This window comes from Eupeodes corollae, chromosome 2, assembly GCF_945859685.1.
Source record: "Eupeodes corollae chromosome 2, idEupCoro1.1, whole genome shotgun sequence".
Taxonomy (NCBI): Eukaryota; Metazoa; Arthropoda; class Insecta; order Diptera; family Syrphidae; genus Eupeodes; species Eupeodes corollae.
Window position 1 is genome coordinate 25,694,426 of NC_079148.1, and position 27,950 is coordinate 25,722,375.

At 30.9% G+C, this 27,950-nt stretch overlaps 2 protein-coding genes across 5 annotated transcripts; one reads left to right on the forward strand and one right to left on the reverse strand.

Moving 5' to 3' along the window:
* Positions 1-380: 380 nt before the first annotated feature.
* On the forward strand, positions 381-9,903 carry LOC129946468 (chronophin). Of its 2 annotated transcripts, none has more exons than XM_056056659.1 (6): positions 381-508; positions 8,591-8,693; positions 8,768-8,928; positions 8,988-9,122; positions 9,200-9,410; positions 9,475-9,903. In XM_056056659.1, exons 1-6 carry the CDS (start codon positions 506-508, stop codon positions 9,792-9,794), a joined length of 933 nt encoding a protein of 310 aa, XP_055912634.1. In that variant the 5' UTR covers positions 381-505; the 3' UTR covers positions 9,795-9,903. The 2 variants fall into 2 exon arrangements, with proteins under 2 accessions (XP_055912634.1, XP_055912633.1); XM_056056658.1 differs by lacking the exon at positions 381-508 and adding an exon at positions 689-846.
* LOC129946469 (uncharacterized) lies at positions 9,889-27,599 on the reverse strand. Of its 3 annotated transcripts, none has more exons than XM_056056661.1 (6): positions 27,434-27,599; positions 11,059-11,164; positions 10,837-11,000; positions 10,643-10,777; positions 10,366-10,573; positions 9,889-10,292 (listed from the first exon to the last, which is right to left on the reverse strand). In XM_056056661.1, exons 1-6 carry the CDS (start codon positions 27,452-27,454, stop codon positions 9,988-9,990), a joined length of 939 nt encoding a protein of 312 aa, XP_055912636.1. In that variant the 5' UTR covers positions 27,455-27,599; the 3' UTR covers positions 9,889-9,987. The 3 variants fall into 3 exon arrangements, with proteins under 3 accessions (XP_055912636.1, XP_055912635.1, XP_055912637.1); XM_056056660.1 differs by lacking the exon at positions 27,434-27,599 and adding an exon at positions 27,263-27,405; XM_056056662.1 differs by lacking the exon at positions 27,434-27,599 and adding an exon at positions 20,110-20,287.
* Between the last annotated feature and the right edge of the window lie 351 nt (positions 27,600-27,950).

Genomic DNA, 27,950 nt, shown 5'->3' on the forward strand with positions numbered 1-27,950 from the left:
CACAAACTCCCACACTGTACGTTTCTAGCAATGAATTGATATCTTTTCTGAATTCGATTAAATTAATCGGACTGCTCACGTTTGTATACACGTTACGGTCGCATTATTTTCCCATAATAATCTCACAACGACAATAAAACAAACCAACAACGGCGACGACGCTAAAATCAATTTTGTAACAGCTGCAGCAGCATCAAGTTTCCGTTTATCGATTACTTGATTATTATTTATTATTTATTTACCTTCTTCTCTATATCAGAACTTTTAATTCATCAGAATTTGATTTCTTTCCAATTCTTATTATCAATTTCTAGAGGTGTTCTGATGTTTACTTAATTTGTATCGGTAACGAGGCATTCAACGTTTCAGTTGCAAATAAACCATTTCAGCAATTAGTTGCATTTAATTGTATTATATTCAAGTAATTTGAAATTAAATTATTTATTCAATTAATCTTAATATAATCGAGGAGTTAAAAGTTCTGTTACATTTCTTCAAAGTAAAAATGGCAAGTTTTGTCTTCTGAGACACGCTCGATCATTTTCATATGATGGATTTATTAAATATATTATTTTTATTTTTAATTACTGTGGGCGTCCGTGCCGGTTGGAGTAGGGAGGGATTTATGAATTAATGCATTCATCTTGTCCAGTTTTTGTTTGTTATGAGAATATAAATTTATTGACATGTTAGTAATGTCCATCGTCAGAATTCAGAGCTTTCCTCGGACTTAGATGTAAAATGTTTGTTGATTTGTAAGAAACAGTTCAAACCATGAATACCGCTGTCTTCGGGTTTGTTGCATTAACTTTGCTCATCAAACAACTTACGTTGGGCTTAGATTCGGTTTGTAATGATTTTTGTTGTGTTTTTCTTTAAATTAATATTAAAAATTATTAAAGTGATTGATATTAGAACAATTATTTCAAAACATGAAATAGTGGACATAATTGCAAAAAAAAACAACTAACAATTAACTGATTAGATACGAAACAAAGTGAAATAAAGATATTTTTATGTTGGGTGTTTTGTTTCGAGTGTATTTAAGCAGATAAGCAATAATAATTCTAAAAATATGTTTTCAGAATTTTCTGTGAAGTGTTTTGAAATAGTGTGTAGTTACTTTTCTATGTACATATATTATTTTTTCAAAGAACTACAAATATTCATCACTCAATGAATAATAAATTTGAAGTTTACTTTTAATTAACATTAATACATTGGAATAGGTTATTACCGTCAGATAAATATATGAAACTAAGTAAACATTTTATAAATTTAACGGCCATTTAAAAAAAATCTGATATTGTGACAAGCCTTTTAGTTGTGTATTGTGTGAACTTGAAATACAATCTGAAAAGAGATCTTTGGTACTCTCGCAATGTTTTTTGGGAAAATATTGAAAATTCTTCATACAAATCTTAAGAACTCCTTTTCCTATTTCCTGGATTTTGTAATCTTAATAAGATAGCGTTTTTTTCTATTTACATGAATGCAAACAAAAATTTCATACGATATTCTTTTGAAAAAAGCCATAAAATATATTCCGTATTTTTTTCCAATTTCTTTTTATTTACCTTTTTCAACTGTTGTAGAAAATGTACAGTCTTATGGCACATGCTTATTTTGTAGTAGTTACCTTAAGAAAAGAAAACTATACAATTGAGGCTCGCAATAGGTCGTCATTATTTATTTAAATAAATTGTACTCAAACTTGCTAGTGTAGCTCTTCTTTTTGGCAATTTTCGCTACAAATTTCTTTGTCTGACTGCGATAAGTTTTCCTGCCCTTCGCGTTTTTTATTTAGTGAGGCTCGCAATAGGTCGTAATTATTTATTTAATTCGGAATTAGCTATTCTATTATGATTTAGGAATTTCTAATGAAATACCAATTTATTATGTTAGTTTGTATGGGAATTCAGAACAGAGCTGCTCTTAATAAAACAAAGCAAGCAACGTATAGTTACGATCTCTTAATTTTTACTTATTCATCGTTTATTTTCAAAATGCAGTTTTACACAGAAATTTCAATGCGCTTTGATGCCTAGTGTCCAAACTTAGCTTCCAATTAACGAACATAGATCTGATTATTTAGCAGAAACCATACTGAAGTTTTTGGAGGATCATGACATTTTGATAACAGATTAATAACAGATTTCAGGAAGGTTTTCTGGTCTGCAGGCAAAAATAAAAGAAAAATGTAAATTTGCCACTTTTGTACCATATGCAGGGCACTTATTAAACTTGGTAGGAGTGCATGCCGCTGGGTGTGTCTTAGAAGCAACCAAATTCTTTGACATTATTCAAAAATTGTATAACTTCTTTTCGGTATCTTCTCATCGATGGAGTGTGTTGACTGCTCATTTAGGTCCAAAAAAAGTTTAAAAAGTCTTTCTCAAACAAGATCGTCGGCGCAAGCTGATGCAATAAGCGCCTTACATAAAGGTCATCAAGAAATTGAAGAAGCTTTGATGTCTACAGCGAACAACTAAGGACAGGCACGAGAGGCCAGAGAGGAAGCATTTAGTCTTCGCAAAAAAATGTCCAAGCTTGAATTTACCATACTTACAGAACTTTGGAACTCTGTATTGCAAAGAATTAATAAAACAAGTACTTTACTTCAAAACCAAAATATTACCCTGGAAGTTGCAATAAATTTGCTGAGTGCAATAGATAAATCTATAATTGGGCTCAGGTCTTTGATTCATCAGCCAGACAAATTTTTTTGACGGCTCTGGACCCTCAGTAATTCTGACTGGGAAAGAAAGATTTAAAATAGAAACCCTTCTTTCCATTGTCGACACACTAAGCGTTCATTTGAAACAGACGAAGATTGGCCAACGTTTTGACTTTTTGTTTCGATTAAAAAATCTGAATTTAGAAGACTTAAAGAGAACTGCAAATCTTTTGCTAAATTTTACACCGAAGATGTGTACGGAGATGAACTACATGCTGAATGCCTGTATTTAAAAGACTACTTGAAAATTAGTTGACACGAAAATGAAAAAACTGACAACATTGTAGAGCTTTATAATTTTTTAAAAACTAATAAAATTAAATATGAATTTTCAAATGTTGAAATTTCACTAAGAATTATTATGTTGACCAATTGCAGTGTGGAACGTTCCTTCTCTGAATTAAAAAGAGTTAAAAACGAACTCAGAGCTACAATGATTCAAGAAAGATTGACACGTTTGTAGCTGATGTCAAGAAAGCGACATTCTCAGAGGCATAGATTTTAAAGATGTAATCAATGATTTTGCTATTCTCAAATCAAGAAAAAGACCCCTTCATTAAATTTTGTTTTATTTTATTTTGAATTTTTATATGAAATATTAATTTTTTGTTTTTATTTTTACTTTGTTTATATTTATGTTTTAAATGCTGCAATAAATAATAATTAGTTTTTTCCGCCTTTATTACATAACATAACATTTTTATATAATCATAAAGGGGCCCAATTTTCGAAAAGTGCCCAGGGCCCCCAAAAGGATAAAGACCGCCCTGGTCTCTATCATCTATTGTAAGAATTATTGTTTAGTTGCTTTCGCGAAATCATCATTGGCACTTGATGTTGTGAAAAAAAACATGCAACGTTGTTTCGTTGACATGCAGACATATGAAAATATGCTCGGAGTGCAACTTAAAGTTGCAAGCTCAAGCAGTTGCAGATTCAAACGAAAATTACAAATGCTGCCATGCTGTCGGGAAATCGTGGCAGACACTTTGCAAGTTTACATTTAGTAAAAATATTTTGTTCTTTTCTATTTTTATAAATAAATTGTTACAAATAAAAAAATTATTAAAAACTTTAGTAATTTTTTGCGTGGCACCCACGCCCGCCGTAACCGCGCTGGCCCGCGACGCGTCCGCAACGCCATGGCCACGCGCGCCGGGCCGCACCTGCGACCGTGCCGGCTAGTCCGCAACGCCATGGCCGCGCCACGCCCGCGACCACCCCTCCCGCGGGTGCATCTCAGGGGCTGTTTTTTCCTGTTGTGATAAAATGTGCACAATATTGACCAAGTAGCGACTTTTAAAATGCAAACCATTTTCTGGCTTTTTTTCCAAATTGATATTAGGAAATTAGGCCAGAATATATCAATTGGTTTACTGGCCTAATTTCCATTTTGGTTTCAGTTTTTTTTTCCATTTCTGTCTGGCACAAATTCCAATGTTTCTGGCTTATTTTCCACAAAAAATTCTGCTTCTTTTTCCAATTCTGGCGTAATTTCCGGGAGCCGAAAAAACAATGCATTTTTAAGTATTGATCAAAAAAAAAATAATTTACATAAAAATAAATGTTGTTAAAAAGCAAACAATTGCATAATTGAAAGTTTTTCTTTCAAAATTAAGCATTTCTGTCATCTAATGAAGTGCAACCCCTCTGGGGTAGGTGCGTATTTACACATTTTTTCAAAATTTGTATTTAAAGTTGTGAATCAAAATAATTTAAATGCAAAAGAGACTTTGAATGCACATAAAGCTCCGCATCTACCCCAAACAATTAAGAGTACCCTTAGTATTTGTCCTCGTTATTAGTTCAAGGTTTAGAAGCCATAGTTAACAACATTACTGTCTTATTTCCCAAATATTATTTTTCCAATTTGAAGCCAACAAATCGAATTTTTAAAAAAGGAGTGGTTGTTTTCCTTAAAACACCCATCCGTGTATAAGTTCTTAAAGGCTTGATGGTTTCGACAAGTCCTTGGTGAAGCAAAATAAATGTTTGGTCAGGTGTGTGTTTCCTTTTTGTAATTGGAAAGATTGAGATCGAACCGTAGTAAATGTCTTTTCCAAGGGGAAGATGTAGACTTACTAGGTTTGAGTGCATTTTCCAGATGAGATTATCCGTAGATTGTATGCGTCCTCTTGCGTTGTGTTATTGATAAAATTTCGTGAGGAATATCGGGAAGGGGTTGAGTGGTATCCACTAGGGACTTGCTTACCAGGTTAACTACACCTTTTAGACATGATCTACTTCTTTTGAAAAAAATTTGTTCTGAAAGGAGTCATCAAAGCTTAAACATTGTAATGAGAAAAATGGTTTGCAGAATTTTTTTCACTTCAGCTCTCAAGATATATTATGCTTTTATATTAACAAAAATGTCATTTCGATTTTGAAAAAAATAAGATAAAAGAAGACGAGTTTCAGGAATTTAAAGGCAACTTAATTGGTGACCTCTTATTCATGGTTTCTTCTTAAGAAGATCTTATAAAAATATTTACATAAAAAGATAATTAAACTTTTTCTTAATTCTAAATTGTGTTAAAACAAACATTTAGTTGCTTTTAGAGCAAACCACTTTTTTGTGAATATCGTTAAATTACTAACGAATCTTTAGATGAAATCTTTACTTATACAACTTAACTGTATAAACTTTATGGCTCATATGAACTCCGCTGGATCGGACAATTGTTCAAAATTTGATGAATTTGTGCTGCGCGAAAGGGAAATTAATCAAAATGATTTCCCAGTGGGGGTTGTGGGGGAAAAGATCGCTGAACTGGAACCACCATTAAACTTAGCTTCTGGATAAGACAAAAAATGGTCAGAACTGTTTAATCAATGGGGTTTCCAGTTAACTTTTCAAAAAATATATTTAAACATTATTCTAGAAAAATAATACCTCAAGATAGAGAACAGTTATGAAATGTTTGCAATTGCAATTCGAAAAATTAAAGTCTAAACCAAAAAAAACTGTATCGTTACTCCAAATCCTTCGTTTTCCTAAGTACTCGGTCGTAAAATTATTAAAACATTATGGGACACCCTATAATAGGTAAAGTAAAACCAGTAAAATATTTTCACTTCCAGTAAAATGAAAAAAACATAAGTTATAATAGTTTAAAACATTGAAGTTTCTGGTACTCGTATATACAAATGGGTTTCAACTTATTTAGGTTCTGGCTAGATTGTATCCATAAATAGTTTGGTGAAATCTTATTTCCGAAAATATAAATAAATGCCTCGACTAATGACAAACTACGACTTTAAGACATTCTATCAAAGTAATTTTGTGGGTATGTCGAGATTTGTAAGAAAATGTCACAAACTCAATGTTGTTCCTCGTAGATTTCATTGTAAATGCAACGCAGTTGATGTCTTGAACTGTTAATAAACGCATTCTTTTGCTCTGTGCACATTAAAATAATATTTAATAATAATGTAAACGTACAAACCTATGCATTAATTCACTTTTTTTTTTCTTTTAACTGCAGAAACTAGTTTTCGAAAGGGAAATACCCACATTTGATTAATTACAAATATACATAATATGTGCATTTCTTGAATCTAATTTATGTATAAACAATTATGATGTCTTTATTTAAATTCATTGAATTTTAAGTTTCAAGCATCTATTTGTAATTCTTATGTGTTTACTAAACATAAATAAAGTAGTTACATGGTTTTCATTAACTGAGATTCATTTGGCAGCCAATGACTAACTCGAACTCAAGCAAATTAAGAACTTTAAAGTTGATTGAAAATAGTTCTTAAGTGCAACATGAAATAAATATATTCATAAATTTTACAGAAGACAAGAACCAATATTAATATTATGCACGATTGGGTCGTACGGAATTGTCTTTGTCCATGTATCCAAAGAGATGACAAATCAAAACTATATTTTAGGATTTAAAAATATACCTGCAAAATATGTTAATCTTCTAAAAATTAACTATCTTACGGCCAATTTGTTGATGAAAAAAAAAACTCAATGTAGCAATTCTCGGGTTTTCTATCAAACGCCATTTCAAAAACATTTAGTATTCGATTCCAGCATTTCTTCACATCTAATCATGTCTGTAGAACTCAGTTTGAAATCATTTTTGAGTTCTAGAAATTTTAGATCTGACATTTTACGAACAAGTATTTTTAAAACTGTCATAGTTTTCCTTGGAGCGGCCACTTGTTTTAAGATTTGATTTTAATACTCTCACATTTTTCGGCATACAAAATTGTTTTTCGTGATTTCGTTTAAGATCTATTTAATTTAAAATTATTCTTTTAAGTTTAAGTACACATTAAGACCTATAAGTCTATCATCATTCGTTCTTTAGACCTTGGAAAGATTGATTGATATCCATTTAAGGGCAAGTATTGCACAAGTCTTCTGTCTTCGTATCAACATGCCTACTGTAAAGGTTAATCGGTGGAAACAGCGTTACACACCACCATCGAATATTCCCTCCATGATAAAGAGTTCACTGTGGTTGCTTTCCTTGCAATCTAAGGTGCCTTTAACAACGTGGACACATCTGCACTAACATCTCTAAATGTTGAGAGTTCGCTTCGGAAGTTGATTCATTTAATGCTGACTAACAGAATTACCAACTAAAAACTGGGCAACTCTTATGGCAGACGATTCGTTAGTAGAGGGACACCGCAAGGTGGTGTTCTATCCCCTCTCCTCTGGCACCTAGTGGTGAATGAAATCCTAACTAGTCTGGAGGCGAAGGGCTTCAGAGTGATAGCCTATGCGGACGACGACACGTTGCTATAGCAGTGTCAGGAAAACATCTTAACACCTCAAAAGAACTCTTACAAAATGCCTTAGACAGACTAATATGTTGATAGGCTGATCGGTGTGGACTGGTTGTTAATCCACACAAAACCGATTTAATTTTATTTTCGAAGGGATATAAAGTTCCATTTGTCAACCCTCCCTATATTAAAGGAATCCAATTAAAATTCTCAGACGAGGCTAAATACCTGGGTCTTGTCAAGATTTCAAGATTTCTATGCCTCCCAGATCTTTCTGGACGAGGAAGAGGAGGAAACAGTTCTTCTTTTTCTCTGTACATGCGCTGCTCAGGCTCGAAAGCGCTAGAATTACCTATTCTTCTTTGACGATCTGAACGATCTAAATCATATCAGCATAATCAGCCTCTCACGTTTCGTAAGGTTCTCAAACTGGGTCCATTGAGCTTAGGACGAAGCTTCAAGATTCATGTGGTATCACAATGGGCCATTAAACTGGTCTAAGTGTGTCCGTTTCCATCTTGGACAGCCACTTCAAACTAACCTAAGTACACATGTACATATATTCGTGTTGCACTGAACATCTTAACAGAAGAAATATCAACAGAAATTGGTTTCGAGTCATTCAATCTATAAAATATCATATGATGATGGAATTGACAATATGTAAAATGTGTTCACTTACAGCACAAAACCAGTATGAATCTAAAAAATAAGGCCTTTGGGAGAGTAAAAACATTGCTTACTCAGATTATTATATCCTAGATCCCAAAATTTGAGGTTTAAAGTAGAATCCTGTCCCTATGATATGTTTCTCTTCAAGGACAATAATTTTGGGTTGGAAGAATGGATTGTGTATCCTTTGTATTTGATAAAGAATGTAGTTTCTTACAGCGAGATAGCTTAAGTTTTACTTTCATATATGTATATTAAAACAACAAATGGGAAAACAAGAATGGTACATCCGGGCGTATAAGCATTTATTTCCAAATTGCGGGTTTTTCATTGATTTAATTCAATTGAGTTTTGTTCATTTATTCAAAATCTGGCTTCAGAAATGTATCTTATTTATTTTATATTTTTTTTTAATTTTATTTCATATAGAGCACACAAAAGTTACCTAAGCCTCGTCATATTTTGGAGTTGAGTCCTGAGGAAAAAGTCAAATTTATAAATTCTTTTGATTTGGTGTTTTCAGATATTGATGGTATTTTAAACAATCATATTTGAACCTTACCTTCGATATAATAGTCTTATGTTTTTTAAACGGTGCTTCCACAGGTGTTCTCTGGAATCTTCACAAGGATGTTGAAGGTGCAGCTGAAGGTTTTCAAGGTCTAACTAAAGCTGGAAAGAAACTCCTTTTCGTGACAAATAACAGTGTTCGAAGTGAAAATGCTCTTGAACATCGTTTAAAAGATCATGGAATTAATGTAAAAAATGTAAGGAACTCGGTTTTAAAAAGACTTATTTATTTTTTTGTACATTTCTTTACTTTTAGACAGATATCATTCATCCAGCAGATAATGTCGTCAAATATTTATTGAGTAAAAATTTCGATGGGCTTATTTATTGCATTGGAAGTGTATATTTTAAGACAATTATTCGAAAGGCTGGTTTTAAAATTATCGATGGTGTAAGTTAACTGCAGGTGTAATATTATTTTAAAAAGTTATAACTAAAATATGCGAATTGTTTCTCAACAACAAACAGCCAAATAAAATATTCGAGGAAAGTTTCTCTGATTTCGGACGACAAATTTTTGATAAGGAACCAGTTCGTGCTGTAGTCATTGATGCTGACTTTAATTTATCTGGAGCTAAAATGATGCGTGCTCATTGGTATTTAAAACATCCCGATTGTATACTGATAATTGGAGCAACTGATTCAATGCTACCTCTATCAAAGGAAATTCAAATTCTTGGTGAGATTCTCTTTCAAAATTTCTCTTTCCCAAAATTGATTAATATCATTTGTATGAATTTCAGGTCCCGGTCCATATGGTAAAATTTTGGCTGAAGCAAGTGGCAAAACTCCCATTCTCATGGGAAAACCTGGAAAAGAATTGGCAGATATGCTTGTAGATCGTTTTGATATTAAAGATAGGAGCCGAGCTTTAATGATTGGTGATATGTTAGAACAAGATATTGGATTTGGAAAATTAATTGGAATGCAGACGTTGCTTGTACTAAGTGGTGGATGTAATAAGACTCAAATGTTAGAGAATAGAATTTCTGGCCAGCATCCTGATTATTATGCCGATACCATGTATGATTTTGTTGAGTTTTTTGAAAGCTCGAAATTGTAAGAGGATTTTCTTAAACATTTTTTTGTATGATAGGTCTTAGTTTTAAGCAAGTCATAATAACATACTTACATTAGTTCTAGATATACACAATAAATTACATATCAATGAAGATGGCATTTATTATAGCTATTTTTTTACCCAAGCTTTTTGGCTAGTTTATCTTTCCTCGAAGTTTCTTGCTTTTGTTTTAAATCTAAATAAAGTTATATAAGTCAGCTATACTGTCGATATAAAAATCAGGTGTTTCATCTTCAGGTAATTCCCTAAATAAGTCATCACGTGTGGTTCCTCCTGTGAGTACCACCAATGTTTGAAATCCTGACATGTGGCCAAATTTAACGTCACTAGCCAACATATCTCCAATAAAAAGAACCCTTTTGGGATCTTTTACATTACAACGCCTTTTCAAAAAGTCACCAAGTGCTTCTCCTGGTTTTCCAAGGACGATAGCTTTCCGTTTTGTTGATTGTTCAACAACGTTTATAAATGGGCCAGGACCTGAAACAGAAGCAAAGAGAAAGACAAATATTTGGAACAGGTTTTTTTTAAGGGAGAATTTAATTTTTCTTACCAATGATATCTTTTGATCCTAAAGGAATTATCAAATCTGCTGCTCCACCCAAAAAAAGACAATTGGGATTTTTGAGATACCTATGAGCTCGCATAAGCTTCGCTACAGATAGATTAAAATCCACATCGATAACAACTGCTTTTACAGGATCATTACAAAATATATTTACTGCCAAATCTTGTATTGTTTCATCTAACATTCTGTTTGGCTGAAAGAAATAACGAATAAATTTTCATCAATAAACGAGAAAGTGTGTATTTCTGAAAATTAGTCTAACCCCATCTGTGATTTCAAAACCTGCAGATCTTAAAGTACTTTTAAATGGCCCTGAAGCAATGCAGTAAATCAATCCTTCAAATTCAATTTCCTTTAGGTAATCTGCAACAGATTGAGCTGGATGAATTACTTGTTCCTGAAAATATTTTTCCATTTGTAAATTGTAGGGATATATTTATCTCATTTTAAACTCACTTTTGTGGCATTAATATGGTTTCCTTTGAGCTTTAAAAGTTGATCTTCGATGACACGGATACTATTGTTGGTTACAAAAACTACATCTTTTCCAATACTTCGCAGATATTCTATAGCCTTACCAGTATCTGGAATTGGTGACTGTGATGTATGCCAAATAACACCTTAAGTTAAAAAGTATATTTTATTCAATATTAAAGACGTTTAAAGTTTATAGGTTACCATCGCAGTCACAAAATATTCGATCAAATGAATTTATAAATTCTATTCGTTCTTCTTTTGAGAGATGTTTTAAATTAACAATTTTTTTCGCCTCATTGTTTATTAACTGAAAATAAGAACAAATAAGAAAAATAATGACATTTAAGAAAAAAAATTAAAAAATTATTATATTATGTATCTGGTAACCCTTTTTATATTGTTTATTGATATTTTGACGTTTTGACGTATCTCCTTCCCACTTAATGGTTAAAAGGTCACAGTAAAACGAGCTTGAAGCAGTATAATGAAATGTACGCTTAAATAAATTTAATGGTACTGTCATTTATTAGGAACCAAACGTTTTTGGGACAACCATAACACATTCAGTTTATACGGGACAAAGAAACATATGCATGCATCTATATATTACGTTAAAAACAAATTCAAACTGACGTTTAAAATGTATTATTTTAAATTATATTTTTAAATTTATTATTGAAGAAAAAGTTTTTCTTTTGCGTTAACTTAAGTTTCCCTCTAATATCTCTTTACAAAAATAATTAACACAGTATAACACCTTATTTAAAAGAAATATCAAAAAGTCATTATTTCATCACTCCAAAACGAAGAGTTTGACATTTTGTAAAAAATATTTAATAAAATACCTTATGTCAAGTTTTTTCTTAAATCTGAAAGTTTTTAATTTTAAAATAACTTGAAAACATTTGAAGAAAATTCTAAGTTAATTTATATGTCACAGTTTAAAACCAGTTTCAACTTAGCACGTATATAAATGTCTCGGATCTCCTTTTTTAAATTCCAAACAAGATGTCGTTCAATTAAAAATCTATGTACATACATATGTATGTATGTGCATATATGTATGTATGTTCTAAAAAATCAAGCTTCTGGTAAAAAATTACACAAAGGTCCCTTTGAGAGGTTACTGTTGAATGGAATGTATTGCTTATTTTATGAGAAGTGATAATACTGGTTTACAAAATTTATATTTTTGTCTATTGCCGCGAATTTTGTAGTTGATACAAGGGCGGATCCAGACTTTTCATCAGGGGGGGGGGGGGGGGGGGGTCAGACACTTAGATGAGTTTTTACTCACCGTTTAAAAATTTTCTTTAATGTTTTGTAAAAGATGCTAACAAAATTTAATAATTGCTAAAATGCCAACTTTAGTTATCAAATTATTTGGAACACTGCTGTCCAGCAAGGTATGGTCTTACTATTTAATTTGGATGACTCATATGAAAGCATTCCAAGATTCCAATAGTTTTCTAAATATTCCATATTTAGGAGCTAAAATAAAATAGCTTAGGAAATTGTTTTGAAACGTTGCTTTTTTCCAAAAACAAAACACACTTTTCTTGTTTTCATTTCTATTAATGCAAAAAACGCTGCAAAATATATAATGTAGTTTTTTTGAAAACAATTTCCGGGAGTCTATTATTACTCTCGTTATCAGTCTGCTTACTTTTATTTTGATCTTTAGAGACAAAAAGGTTTGATTCTTGAATTCAAGGAAATAGCTGCATTTAAGTAGGTACATAATTTCTCTAAAAAAAAGGTTAAAACAAAGTAAAGTAAGTAAACAAATAAGTTGAGAAGAAAAATTTTGAAGTACTCACAAAATAACACGTTTCAAAGCTTTTATATCAATATATTTAACTTAGCCAAAGTGTCACTTGATTTTTTTGGGACATTTGTATTAATGAAATTCGTGTTTGAATCTCAGTTCTAGAGCATCCAAAGCAAATTCACTTCAAAAGCAGATTTATTTAATTTTTTAAAATCTTTTGTATTCAACAGAAAACTAATTTTGAAAGAAATGAAACGCACGACTGGGTCGCTAGAACTCGATAATTTCTCCCAAAAATTCTGTTTAAAAATATTTCCTCTATTTTAAGATTGAAAAATGTATCTGCAAAATAAGTTTTCTCAAAAATTTGAAGCCATTTTATTTGTCCAAAAATTAAGATTAACCTATTTTTTTTCGAAAATCATTTTAAATGCTGTCTTAAAAATATTTTTGGTATAAGCACTAAATAAAGAGCTTATAAATATACATTTTACATTAAAATTTCGTCAAAAAATGTTGTCCCCTTTCTGAAGTATCGAGTCTGTAAACAAAATTAGTATTTTTTTAAAAATAAAAAAAAATACATTTTTGACCATAAAAAATGATAATCAATTTGATAATTGACAAGAGCTTGCAGAGAAAGAGAAAAAAATTTTGAAATCGTTCTATTAGTTCTTAAGAAAACTTAAAAACAAAATTAAGGTTTTTTGAACGGTACCCTTCTGGAGCAATACGAAAATATGTTTTTCTTGTAGAAAGAAGCCAAATTAACAGCACAAAATTTAGAGAAAGTTTTGGAAAAATCACATCTTGAAACAAAAAATTTGGTTGCTGATATTTTTCATATTAATAAAATGAAAAAAAAAAACGCCTTACACTAATCGGTTGAAAATCTTAGTTTCAATAAACACAATTGTTTAGACTGTAGGGGCCAGGAAAGACAGACAAGAAACAATTTTTATGAAAATAATTTAAAGCATGACTAAATTTTTTTCTTATTCTAAATTGAGTGAAAATTAAAACTTGAGTTGTTTTTGACAGCAAATTAAATTACTTATAAATCTTTAAATGCAGTCTTTACTTTTACAACTTAACTGTTATAAGCTTTTTGGCTCATGTGACCCCCCCCCCCTGGATCGTCCAATAGTCAAAAGTTGATGAATTTGTGCTGTTTTTTGGAATAAGTCTGAATATACGATTCATATTATGTTCTTGGTCCAATCTTTAGTCAAAAGTATTTCTTTTAGAAAAAAAAGTTTAAGGAAGTAAAATGTAAATGTTGTTTTCATATAAAAAAAATAAATAATTCAAAAATATAATGGGGGTCATATCCATTATCGCAATATAATTAGTTTGGAATTGAAGGGAATTCCTGCGAAAAAGCAAACAAATTATCTCCCAGGGGGGGGGGTGTCATGACCCCTACGACCTCCCCCCCTGGATCCGCCATTGAGTTGATAGTGCTTACTTATGACTTGTTTGTTTCAAATTTACCGTTAAAATTGTTTTAGCAGCTCGGGTGACTTTGGGTTTGATTTTTATCATTGAAGCCTGTATATTAATCGATAGTAGACGTATTTTAAGGTAAGTAGTTCAAAAAGACGTTCTTTGAATAACCCAGATCATCTTTGCTACATATGCGGAGAATATGTGTTACAAAATCGTAAAAAAGTTATATCAGAGTTTGTTTAAAGTATTTTGGCATCCTCTTGGATAAAAATGAAAAGTGCTGGGCTCCAAATTGTGCTTGTAAGTCGTGTGTAGAATATTTAAGATTATGGAAAAGTGAAAGAAGTGCCTCCAAGTTTGAAACACCGTCTATTTGGCGAAAAACACAAAATCATCTCGAGGACTGCTATTTTTGTTGCGTGAATATAAACGGTTTAAACAATAAAAACCGAGCTCAATGCCAGTACCCAAGTACTTGTTGTGTTCAACGTCGAGGGCACCATTCACCTGACTCTTTAGTGCTTAAAAATAAACCTGAACCCTTAAAACAAGATATTGAATGTCAAATGAGTCAAAATGATTTTCCCAAAAGGAGTTAAATGATCTTGTAAGAGATTTAAGTCTGTCTAAACAAGCTTCAGAACTGCCAGCATCAAGTTTAAAAGAAAAAAATGTGGTTTCCTCAGATACTAAAATAACTTTTTATCGTGAGAGAGATAAAGAACTACGTTGTTATTTTTTTTTGAAGAAAACGATATTACATTTTGTTCAGATATCAAAAACTTATTGTTAAAAATGGGCTTAAAAAATGTTAACCAAAAGACTGGCGTTTATTCATTGACAGCTCAAAAGAAATATGCTGGGGTACCAAGTTGAAGGAAGAATATTTTAATATTTCGCTGAACAAAATAAAATGCAATCACCATAATTGGCAAACTTGTGTCGATTTAAAAATAGTGAACATTCTTCTCGGTCAACAAAGTGGTTACACTAAATTTCCCTGTTGTATATGTCTTTGAGAAAATAGAGCTAAGCAAGAGCATTAGATAAGGAGAAACTGGCCGTTGAGATAAAATATGGAGCCTGGAAAGAAAAACATAGTCCAGAATTCATTAGTACCTCGTGACAAAATTATCCTTCCACCATTACATATAAAACTGGGTATCATGAAACAGCTTGTTAAATCACTAGATTAAGAAGGGAACTGTTTTGCTTTCATCTGCCAAAAATTTCCTCGGGTCACTATGAAAAACATTAAAGCCGGTATTTTTGATGGCCCCCAAATCAGCAACTGACGAAAGATACCCAATTTATAAATTCTATGACTGAGTTAGAACTAAAGTCGTCTCTGTAATTCAAAATTTTCTCGGAAATAAGAAATCCCGAAATTATATTGAACTCGTAGAGGACCTTCTGCTACAGTCAAAAAATATGGGGTGCAATATGAGCATAAAAATCCACTTCCTCCACAGTCACCTGGACAGGTTTCCAGACAATTTAGGAGATATGAGCGAAGAACAGGGAGAGCGTATGCATTAAGACTTACTAGTCATGGAAGAGCGCTTCTAGGGTTTCTGGGATAAAAACATAATGTCTGACTATTGTTCGTCATTATTGCGTCACTTTACAAAGTCTGCACATCACCGAAAAGCTTTAAAATGAAGTTTCTTAGAACTGAACGATAAATTATTTCTAATAAAGTTTTAAAGTTAATCAAGCACCAATTCAATAATCTCTCAAGATCTTGCAATAAAATGCAAGATTATTTTATAAAATAAAAGACTTTTAAATCATCAGCATACATGAGGTTCTTTGAACTTAAAAATATGCTGGGAATGTTATTGATAAATAATAAGAAAAAAAAAAGAAGACCGAGATGGCTGTCTTGAGGCACTCCCGAGGTTGCGGTGATAGATAAAGAGAGGAAGTTATTTATATGAATATATTAAATCTATTCAGTTTAAAAAGTTAGAGTAAATTTGTTTGTAACTTTATATTATATAATAAATTATGATCAAATGCTTAAGAGGAATCCGTAAACATAAAATCAAATCGATAACTTATCTCAAGGTCATTTAATACATCACTAGAAAAATTGCAAGGTTTGTGAATCTACCAGCAATAAACTCATGTTGGCAAGGATAAATAATGCTTTTAAGAATTGGAGTTAATCTTTTATAAACATATTTTTCAAACATTTTTGAAATTGTAATTATCTTACAAACATGGCTATAGTTGGAAACTTCCTGCCTATTGCTTAGAGAATGTTATATTAAAGGTTGTTTTCACAAGCACCTACTGCCTCTTGCGAGGAATTGACAAAGCCTCTAATAGTAATTCTTGCTTTCTCAAATAAACCGTTCGGATTCAGATTACACGCAAACAAGAATGATTGCGAGTTATAAGTCTCAACGGACTCTTCATTTGTTTTTTATTAAAGAACGTTTCCTTGTATTTAAAAACTCACCACTTCCAAGGGAACGATTCAAATTAATTTCCAAAGGAACTGCAATTACTCTAGCACACTTCTGTTGGTTAATCCATCCATGTCAAGTCGATAAGGTTGTTCAAATTTTCTAAACAGCTTATTCTATAATGTCCACGAATTAAAGGACTGTTTTACTGATTGATGTTTCAATTTTACTTAATTCGAACAAAAGATTTCTGTCCCAAAAGTTTTTGAATGGATTTCAATAAAGAAAATCTTTTCTAAAGATAAACATTTTCAACGATTACCAACCAAGCTGTTAAAAATATTCAATTATTGCTTTCAGTAATGAAAACGAAGAAAAACTTTTTAAAAGATATTAATAATCTTCGAATTATTTACTGCATAGTCCAGTCAAATTAGAAGAAAAAAGGGGTTCAGCTCGGAAAAATTCCCACCAAAGTCTCGAACAAAAATTGTAGAGGACAAAATTATCTACAAAATGGTTATACATATATATATATCTCCAATTGCACTTCCGCTACACACATTTTTTTTTATTAAAAAAGTAGTCAACATAAGATTTGTTCATTAAAATATTTCACATTTCTTTTAAATGACAAAATAAATAAAAATAACAAAAAGTTCTTGAAAACTGGAAGTCTGAAATAGAAAAAGGTTATACGAGTCTGTTTTTGGTATTCACAAAAGTCTACATACGGTGTTACTTGGTAATGAATTTGTAGCTATCAGTAACGTGTTGGGCCACCATTTGCTTTTATCATCTCTCCTAATCGTGATGGCATAGAAAGAGCTAGTTTTTGGGTAAGTTCGGGTGAAATTTTGGCCCATTCTTCAGCTAAAACGATTTTGAGCATTGAAATCGATGTTATTGTAATTTTTTAAAGTTTCTGCTTAAGTCAGGCGATTTTGGGGATGTTCAAGTTTTGATCGAACGTTGTAAAGCAGCCACTCTTTTACGAGAAACGAGTTATACTTGGGGTCGTTGTCTTGCATTTTTTCATACTTTTTGGCGTACTCCAATCGTTTAATTCTGTTTTTGGAACTTATCAATGGCTTTTTTCTTGCTACTCGTGAGATCAAACTAGATCTTTTTAGTACACGACCAACAGTTTCGGGATAAACTCTTATATTTTCAAATGATTGAAGTTCAGCCGCAAGTTTTATGGCACTCTCTTGTGGATTCTCCACAACTTTTCGCACAACTTTCCTCATCGTCCGATCATCCAACTTCCTCGGCCGTCCACTTCTTGGCCACTATCGTAGTTACCCATTTCGTTATAGTTTTTTATGATGGTCTGAACTGAGGCCTTAGATAAAACCAAGCTTTTCCCCATTTTCTACATTGACATTCCTTCGTTTTTAAGTTTTAAAACGATTTTTTCCTGATTTTTGATTTTGATTTTTTATGTTTTTATAATACTTCCAAAATAAAAATAAACAAAATGCAAGATACGTTACTCAAACACGACAACGCGAGTAATCATGCAAATATTTACCTTCATTCGAGGTAACGGTATTTTCGGCCAATTTCATGATCGTCTGTAGACTTTTGTGACATTTCTTTTCAGTTATTTTAGATTTTATTGCGGTGTGTAAGAAAATGTTACTATTTTATGTTGTTTATAAATATTAGAATACTTTATAACGCATTAAGTGCATACAAAAAAAAGGCGTTCTCTTATTTCAACAGAATGATTAAGAAATTTTATGCAGACTTTTGTGACATGGTGTATCTGTAATTATCGATGGAGACCACTTGTTTTTGGGCACCATACATTGCTAAAATAAATTTAATTCCATGTATGAAAATGTCTTGAACGTATCAATTTTGTTTTTTGAACACTGCTGCTGCACTTTGAAGATCTTGACGATTTTCTAATAGTTTTAAAACCCTCATTAAAAAATGTGGATGTCGTATCGCATCCTGTGACAGTGTGCAAAAATAAAATATGTTCTCTACCAAAATTGTAGTGATCTATGCTATTAGTTGATGAGTATATTTTTGTGTTTTTTTCCCTTTACCGAGTTTTAAAATAAAAATTCGTTTTTGCGATATGGAGGGCGTGCTATTAGTATAACTGAGAGATCTACGTCCTCTCCAACAATAATAGTTTTCCGAGTGTATGACTTCTTCAATTGCTGTTTCTTTAATTAGTCTTAAGCTTGTTTTGAATCTATATTAACATTTTATAATTTTTGCATCAATGTAGAAATAAATCTGTTTTTATTCGATCAATTTGAAAGAAACTTTTCACTTTCATTGTTTCATTAAAAAAAATTCAAAAGACTCACTAAATGCCTCAGACCGTCGAAAAAAATGTTTTTTTAAACATGCAATATATTTATTAAATATACATTGAAAAGAATCATCTTGATGCCAAATAACACGATGCAAAAGAAATCCACCGTCGATGATAAAGGTAGCGTTTGAAGTACCCATTTCGTAAAGACGGACCAAACACAACTTAATACTTTTCTACTGCAGCGGGCCGGTCCGGCATATGAATGTCGAAAACAGCTGCGTCTATTGTTACTAAAAAAGGTCGACCTAGTCCTTATAAATACTATACATGTACATATATGTACAACCTGTTGCCCCCCAACCAATATTATATATTATTGTAATTTTGTATGGTTAACATTAAAATTTGTGTAACGCAAGTGCAATTGGATATATATATATATATATACGTATAACCATTTTGTAGATAATTTTGTCCTCTACAATTTTCGTTCGAGACTTTTTATTGTACAAACAGTATGAAGCGAGATATTAACGCAAATACTACTTGTTTTTAGCGAAAAAAATTAAATTTTATTAAAAGTGTACACTTTGTTGACCTTATAACAGAAAAACTATCAACTTGACGTGAAAATGTTATAAGACCATTTTTGTAAATAATTACCTCCTCTACAATTTGTGTCTAAGACTTTTTTTGTAAGACCAATAAAAAACGAGATATTGAAAAAAGGCTAATTCCGTGACCTTTGATCTCTAATAACCTTTGACGCGTACATGATATCGAGGTCGACTTTTTACACATTGTTAACAACAATGTAAAAAAGATGTGTACCAAAATTCAGCTAGGTGGGAATTTTTCCGAGCTGAAACCCTAATTTGACTAGACTATACAGACGAATTTTTAAAAATGAACTTCGTTACAAATGCTATTTTTGTATATACCTATGGAAGTAAAATATTGATTCTGCACATTATTTAATGACTTGTTTACGTAAAATGTATTAATAAATAATAATAATATCGGACATTGAATTTCGAATTAATCAAAACTGCTTCGCAAAATACAACACATAGAAACTTTAACAATTTGCATATTCGAATTTAAAATATATTTAAATATTTAATTCTGAATCCATCTTGTAGACGAATTGGTAACGTTACTAGAAAGGTTGGTTTTTCTGTTACTTTTAAACCTTCGTCCAATAGATGTCTCTTGTTCCGTCATCAAATACACACACCATGTTAAAAACGTAAGAATAAAATTGAATTTCTTAAATAAAATTTCATTCATATACAATTCACATTATATTTTTTGATAGGTTGTTAATTCAAATATACCATTTTCTTTCAAGTCCGACGGAAGTGTGTGTCTTCTGTTTGTGATGGCACGTAGCTGAACATTGATCGCTAGAACCGTTTTTCAGTGTTTGCAGATCTGCTCAGTGGCATCCGTCACACTCCTGTTCGCCCAGTAATTCTCTGGTAGATTTGTTGGGAATGTTACGCCGAACTCCCGACGCATGGCGGCGGGCCAACGCTCGGTTGGCAGGCAATGTCGTTTCCAATACACATTGCCTGCAATGAGGTCAGCGACATCCCCAAGATTTGCCACTTTCAAAATTTCTTGGTTAAGTAAATTGTAGCTTAGCTTCGGATTTTCGTAAATTTGCTGTTCAGAACACTTCCATAACTGTGGCATTGCCGAGCAATTTGCCCATTTTTTTTTCTTTTTTTAAATTATATATTAAAATTAATAATATTATATTTTTATCGTTAAATATCCGCATGTGTTTTATCGTTAATTTAATGTAAATTGTTTATAAATAAAAATATAATTTAAAAAGCAGTAATTAAATGAATATTAGAGATAAAATATATTCTTAAAGTATTTATTTAATGCAGGGTTTTTATGCATTATTCCCGTGTTTATTTAAAAATAATGGAAGTTTTAATTTGTTATTATTTTGTTGAAGGGTTTGCAATGTTGTAAATATTTTGTGCCTGCCTCCTCTTGATAGATAACACAAATTACCACATATGCCGTGATACAACGTATCATTAATTGATTATTTCGCTGACCTTTGTAATAAGAAATAATACAAATGAGGATTATTTATAGGCTTTTGGTTGAATGGAACGAAAGGAATTTTAACACGACAGCTATATTAATTGAAAAAAGAGATGAGACATCAACTTTGTTTTAAAATAAGAGATACGCCCTGGCGTATTCGCATTGGTCTTCTTGAAAACTCAACCTTTATCTGACATTATTGAGTCCAGTCACAATTTTTATTAATTTTAAGGTTAAAAAATTGACAGTTAAATTTTGCAACTACAAATTTGTGTCAGCTGTCAATAACGTCATTTTCCCGAAGACAATATTATTTTCCATTTTAGACATTTTTAAGTTGAAAAACGATTTTTATCAATATAGTACGATATTAAAACAAGTTCAGCATAAGGCTACTTCTCCGCGTAAGGCTGCGGAACGCCAAAACCATAAAATGGCTTCTTTTATTTCAATTATCATTTTAAGACTGTCATATCGTAATCTTGATATGTTCGACCAGTTCAGTCAATCAGATTTTTCACATGCAACTTAAAGGACAAGTATTGTATTCGTAGTGATTGCAATCAATCCGATATGTCGAATTGAAATTTTGACATTTCTTGACGTTTCAAGGTCCCTAGAATCTAAATAAAAGATTTGTATTTGTCTGTGCATGCGTGTGTACGTACACTACCGGTCAAAAGTTTGAGACCACCTTCAAAGGGTTGCTTTATTTGTACCTTGGGTTTATGAATGAATATAGGATTTTTTTACCTGCATTGTTAACTTAGACCAATCATAAAAGGTGCAAGTGATAAAACCCCAGATATTAATCCTTTTCTGTAAATTATGAGGAATTTTGTGAAAAGGTTAAAAAACCCAGTATTGGCTTTTTGGCATGTATTTGGATAGTTTTTATTTTGTATGACTTTTTACATTCAATTTGGAATTTTTTTATGACTGCGGTAATATTGAAGGGTAAACAAATGTAAAATTTGAATACCTACATATTCAGGATTTTGTATATAATAATGCTCTGTTTGATCCAATTTAAATTTATTCGAGACTGTGATCTTCTCCAGTAAACAAAGTGCGAATTATGGAAAAAGTTAAGGAATTAACTATTGAAACTCGATCTATCAAGTCAAAGGAGCAGTTCACAGGACCATACAGCGTTACTCTAGTACCGGTGGTTTTAAGGATAAACCGAGGTCACAATAAGCAAGCGTTCTAGGAATAAAACAGCACCAGAAATACGCGCCGAGATCAATGAAATCCGGGAAGAACCATTATCTGTATCAACGATACAACGAAGGCTAAGGCATGCTGGACTTTTTGGGCGAGTGTCAGTGCGGAAACCACTTCTACTACCCCAAAACATGATAAAACAATTGGAATGGGCCAAAACCCATAAGGATTGGACAGATGAAAACTTCAACAGAGTCTTATGGAGCGATGAGTCCAAGTTTGAGATATTTGGCTCAAATCGCAGAGTGTACGTCAGGCGCAGTGCTGAACAGAAGATGCTACCAGACTGTTTGGTCCCAACTGTAAAGCATAGAGGCGGTTCAGTAATGATGTGGGGATGTTTTTCCTTCGATGGAGTAGGAGATCTAACACGAGTGATCGGAAGAATGGATAAAGAAGTCTATAAAACGATATTGGAAGACCTCGTTTTGGTATCTGGACTCCGATTAATCGGTGAAGGTTTTTGTATTCCAGCAAGACAATGGGATACCTGAAACAAAAAAGAAGATGAAGAAATTCTAAAAGTAATGGTATGGCCACCGCAGTCTCCAGATATTAACCCCATTGAGCTTTTATGGGAAGAGCTTGATAGAAATGTCCGGAATCACCACATAACATCGGAATAATCTGCTCTTTGGAAAACTCTACAAAAATGCTGGAATAATATTCCACAAGAAAAAATACAAAACCTTGTAAAAAGATTGCCCAGAATTGTAAAAAAAAATATTGAATTTAAAGGGTTTTTTTTTTATGAAAACTCAATTTAGAGCTTTTATTGGTTTTTTTAAAATAAATAATTTATGTTTAGTACAAAACTAATTTATATTTTTCTATCATTTACAACTAGTCACTTTTTTCACATATTAACTTTTTTCCTAAAACTTCAGTTTAGGGGTTAAAACTCGATATTTCTCAAATTTCAGAGGTGGTCTCAAACTTTTGACCGGTAGTGTACATACGTTCAATCTTTTTTCTTCTTCCATATCTCAAGAACCAGTGGAGATATCGACTTCGAAAGATGCAGAAAGGACTCTAAAAAAATGAGTGGTTGGTTTTTTTACCAAATCAATTTAAAAACAAAAAGTAAACAAATTGGTTAACCCAAAGTATCTTACGAACCAATAACGCTACAGACTTGAATTAAATTGTTTTATAATATATTGTGACGTGATACCGAACTTTTTTTTGACACTGAACAAAAAATAATTTTCAATTCGAATATTTTACGAACAAAAATTATTTTATCTCCAAAATAATTGTATACACAGAAGAATAACGTTTTTGACATGTGGTAAAATTTTGAGAAACATCCAATAAACAGTTGTTTTTCAAATAAATAAAAACCTAGAAAACATTAATAAAAGTTGGTAAAAATTTAAGATATTCGCTTCATAATAATTTTATCTTTGAAAAATATATTTTTTAACATTCATTAAAATTTTGGGAAAGATAAATTTGACAGTTTTTTTTACAAACAATTAAAACATTACTAAAACTTAGTGAAAATTGATTTTCAACTGAAATATCTTTTCTTAACTATAGGATATTGGCTTCAAACTTCATCTTATAAGAAGTTTTGTTTTCAATATTGAGTCAAATTTTGAAAAAAAAATCAATTGAAAGTTTTTTTTTAATAAAAAATAGGAACCTAAAAAAACATTACTAAAACTTTTATCTTATAGAAAATATTTGTTTCGATATTAAGTACAATTTTTATACAAATCTAACAGTCAGTTTTTTCATCAAAATTAAAATCCACAAAAGTAGCTACTAAACAAAATTAGTTAAAAACGGTTTTCGACTTAAAATCTTATAGTTTTTCAAATCAAACTATTTAAATATATATGTAAGATATTGCTATTATTTTTAACTTCCTGCAGGAAGTTATTGTAATGGGTCCGATTTGTCAAATTGAAAATTTTGACATTTCTCGACGTTTCAAGGTCCCTAGAGTCGAAATAAAAGAATTTTAGAAAGATGTCTGTGCGTGCGTGTGTACGTACGTTCGTACGTCCGTACGTTCGCGACGTTTTTTTCGTCTTCCATAGCTCAAGAACCAGAAGAGATGTCGATTTCAAATAAATTTTGTTATACAGATAAAAAGGCAGAAAGATTCAGAAAGGGCTCTCAAGAAAATTGCGTGGGTGGTTTTTGTTACCATAGTAGTTTAAAAAAAAGTGAACATTTTGGTTAACCCTAAATATCCTACGAACCAAAAACGATAGAGACTTGAATTAAATTTTATATAATAAAGTGTAACGTGATATCAAAGAAATATATTTTTTGAAAAAAATCCATTTAACAGTTTTTTTTATAATTCAAAAAAACTGAAAAAAAAAATGTTTCACCTCCAAAGTTTTACGACTAAAATATGATTTCATCTCAAAACAATTTTGTGCAATGGAGAATAATGTTTTTGACATCTCATAAAATTTTGAGAAAAATCGAATTGACCGTTTTTTTTATAAAAAATAAAAATCTAAAAAAAACATTACTCAAAGTTGGTAAAAATTGATTTTCGACTCAAATATCTTTTCAAAACTTTGAGATATTGGCTTTTAATTTAATTTTTTCTTTCAAAAAATATTGTTGTCAACATTCAGTCAAATTTTTAACGAAATGGAATTTACAGTTTTTTTTTACAAAAAAAATGAAAACCGAAAATTAATTAACAAAAGTTGGTAAAAATTGTATATCGATTCAAATATCTTTTCAAAAAAATGAAATTCAGGCTTCAAACTTATTTTATCTTATAAGAAATATTGAAAATATATATTTTCAACATTCTGAAAAATTGAAAAAAAAATCGAATTGATAGTTTTTTTTTACAAAAAATAAATACCTAAACAAAAATTATAAAAGTTGGTAAAAATTAATTTTCGACTCAAATATCTTTTCAAAAATTTGAAATATTGGATGCAAACTAATTTTATCTTATAAGAAATATTGTTTTCAACATTCGATAAAATTTTGAAAAAAATCGAATTGACGGTTTTTTTACAAAAAATAAAACTCTAAAAAAAAAAACAATACTAAAACTTGGTAAAAATTTACTTTCGACTCGAATAGCTTTTCAAAAATTAAAAATATTGGCTTCAAACTTATTTTATTTCACAGAAAATATTGTTTTCGATATTCACTAATTTCTATATAAAAATCCAACAGTTCGTTTTTTCATAAATAAATAAAATCTACAACTTCTCAACTTTGGTAAAAACTGATACGAGTACATATAGACAAACTTTTAAGCAAGACAAATCGACAGACGGGATGGGAAGTTATCAGTGTGGGTCGCACCCCAGCCTCTTTTTTTAATAAAAATTAAGTTGACAACTTTTTTAACAAAACACGAAACCGTACAAAAACAACAAACAACTGAAAAGAGGCTGGGTGCGACCCGCACTGATAACTTCCTATCCCATCTATTTGTCTTGCTTAAAAGTTTGTATAGTTTCGTGTTTGGTTGAACTATTTTTAAAAGAATTAAAATTACCAACAATATTTTTCAAAAAAAAGAAAAAGTTTAGTTTGAAAATCCAGTTTTGTTAAATAGATTTTTAGTCGAAAAAAAATGTTAGCAATTTTAGTAGCATTTCTTAAATTTGTACAAATTGGATGAACGAGATAAATTTGAGAGATATCAAAAACCGAACATCAATTTTTATCGAATTTGCTTATTTTTTTTATGAAAAAACGGACTGTTAGATTTCTTAAAAAAATTACTGAATATCGAAAACAACATTTCCTATGAAATAAAAAGAGTTTGAAGACAATATTTTTCATTTTTAAAAGCTTTTGAGTCGTAAGTAAGTTTTTACTAAGTTTTGGTATTGTTTTCTTGTAAGGTTTTTATTTTTTGTAAGAAAAAGTGTCAATTAGATTTTCCTTAAAATTTTACTGAGTGTTGACAAAAATATTTTTTTAAAGATAAAAATAGTTTAAAGCCAATATCTCAAAGTTTTGAAAAGATATTTGAATCGAAAATCAATACCAACTTTATTTATTTCTTTTGTTTAGGTTTTTATTTTTTGTAAAAAAACTGTCAATTCGATTTTTCTCAAAATTTTACCAGATTTTAAAAACTTAATTTTTGTTGCACAAAATTGTTTTTGATATAAAATCATTTTGTATTCGTAAAATTTAGGAGGTGACAAATTTTTTTCAGTTTTTTTGATTTATGAAAAACCGTTAATTGGATTTTTTTTTTCATAAAATATACTTGTTTGGTATCACGTTACAGTATATTATATAAAATTTAATTCAAGTTTAACCAAAGTGTTCACCTTTTTTTAAACTGCTATTGTAAAAAAACAGCCCACGCAATTTTCTTGAGAGCCCTTTCTGCATCTTTCTGCATTATCATCTATATAACAAAACTTATTTGAAGTCGATATCTCTTCTGGTTCTTGAGCTATGGACAACGAAAAAAAGTCGCGAACGTACGGACATACGGACGTACGAACGTACGTACACACGCACACACAGACATCTTTCTAAAAATCTTTTCTTTTGACTCTAGGGACCTTGAAACGTCGAGAAATGTCAAAAATTTTAATTTGACAAATCGGACCTATTACAACAACTTTCTATGGGAAGTTAATAAGAAATGATTTTTGACTCAATTGTTAGAAGAACAAAGAATGATATTGAATTCAAATTATTTATCTCACACAAAATATTGTTTTGAATATTTTGTTAAAGTTTTAAGCAAAACAAATCTACAGACGGTATGAAAAGTTATCAGTGTGTGTCGCATTCCAGACTCTCTTATAAATTTAAAAATAAAAGCAGTAGTAACACATTTCAAAAACCGTTTTTATTTTGAACGGCCTGATGCATTTTTATAATTTTGTTTTGCTCCAGGGAGGAGCTTGAAAAAGAACTGTGATTTAGTTTTTAAATTTTCTCAGAAACTTATGAACCAAATAAAATACAATAATATAAAAACCGTTTTTGAGATGCTTAAATTTTTTTTCACACGAAAACATTCGAAATTTAATTGCAAAATTTGTTAATTAATCTTGGTTTGTATTTTTTCTCTCACCGATGCTGTAAAGTTTTGTTTTCACAAATTATTGTCAAAAGCTTCCTTAGCAAGGGAGAGAAATGTTATTTACATGAGTTAATAATTACTTCTTGCAATTCTTTTTTTTTAATAAGATTTATTTATTTTTTAAATAATTAAATACCCACACTTTTGTGTTGAAAACTTAAATTTCTCAAAATACTCTTAAAGTTATTTAACTTTATTTTGAATACCATGTTGGCACTATACACAACTTGACTTAAGTCCAATGCACTAAACTCTGTTCTGTTAGACAACTTTTAAATTTTGGATATTTTGAAGTCTAATCAAAATCTCACCTTTGAACCTTCCATTTTCATACAATTTAAAAATAGCAATGAATTGTTTTCAAAATGTTTGTCACAAGGAAAATTAATACATTATTTTGTTCTCTAAATATTGACTCGCGTGAAATTATCTTAATTTATAGCTCCCGTAACCGACACCAACCCCATAAGCAAACTAACTAAACCATCATCATCATAGTAAAACAGAAACCGTTTAATATAGTATAGGTACATACATATGCATATACATAGAAAGTAAGTGGATATTCTTTTGGTTTTAGGGTAGGAAAGGGTGTTTATTTATTTTGTTGCAATTTTGTATTACCTTTTATAAAAATCCAACAACAGCATCAGTAGCGCCACCAACTACAATTGATAACTTAGCTATATTGCTTTTAAATGTGAAACTGAAGCGACGCCGACGATGTTTCCACTTTCGTCATGGACGCGCAGTTGACGTTGACGAACAATCTTTCATCTGGAAATATATATATAGTCTACACTGAATATACGTGTAGAATGTGCTTTA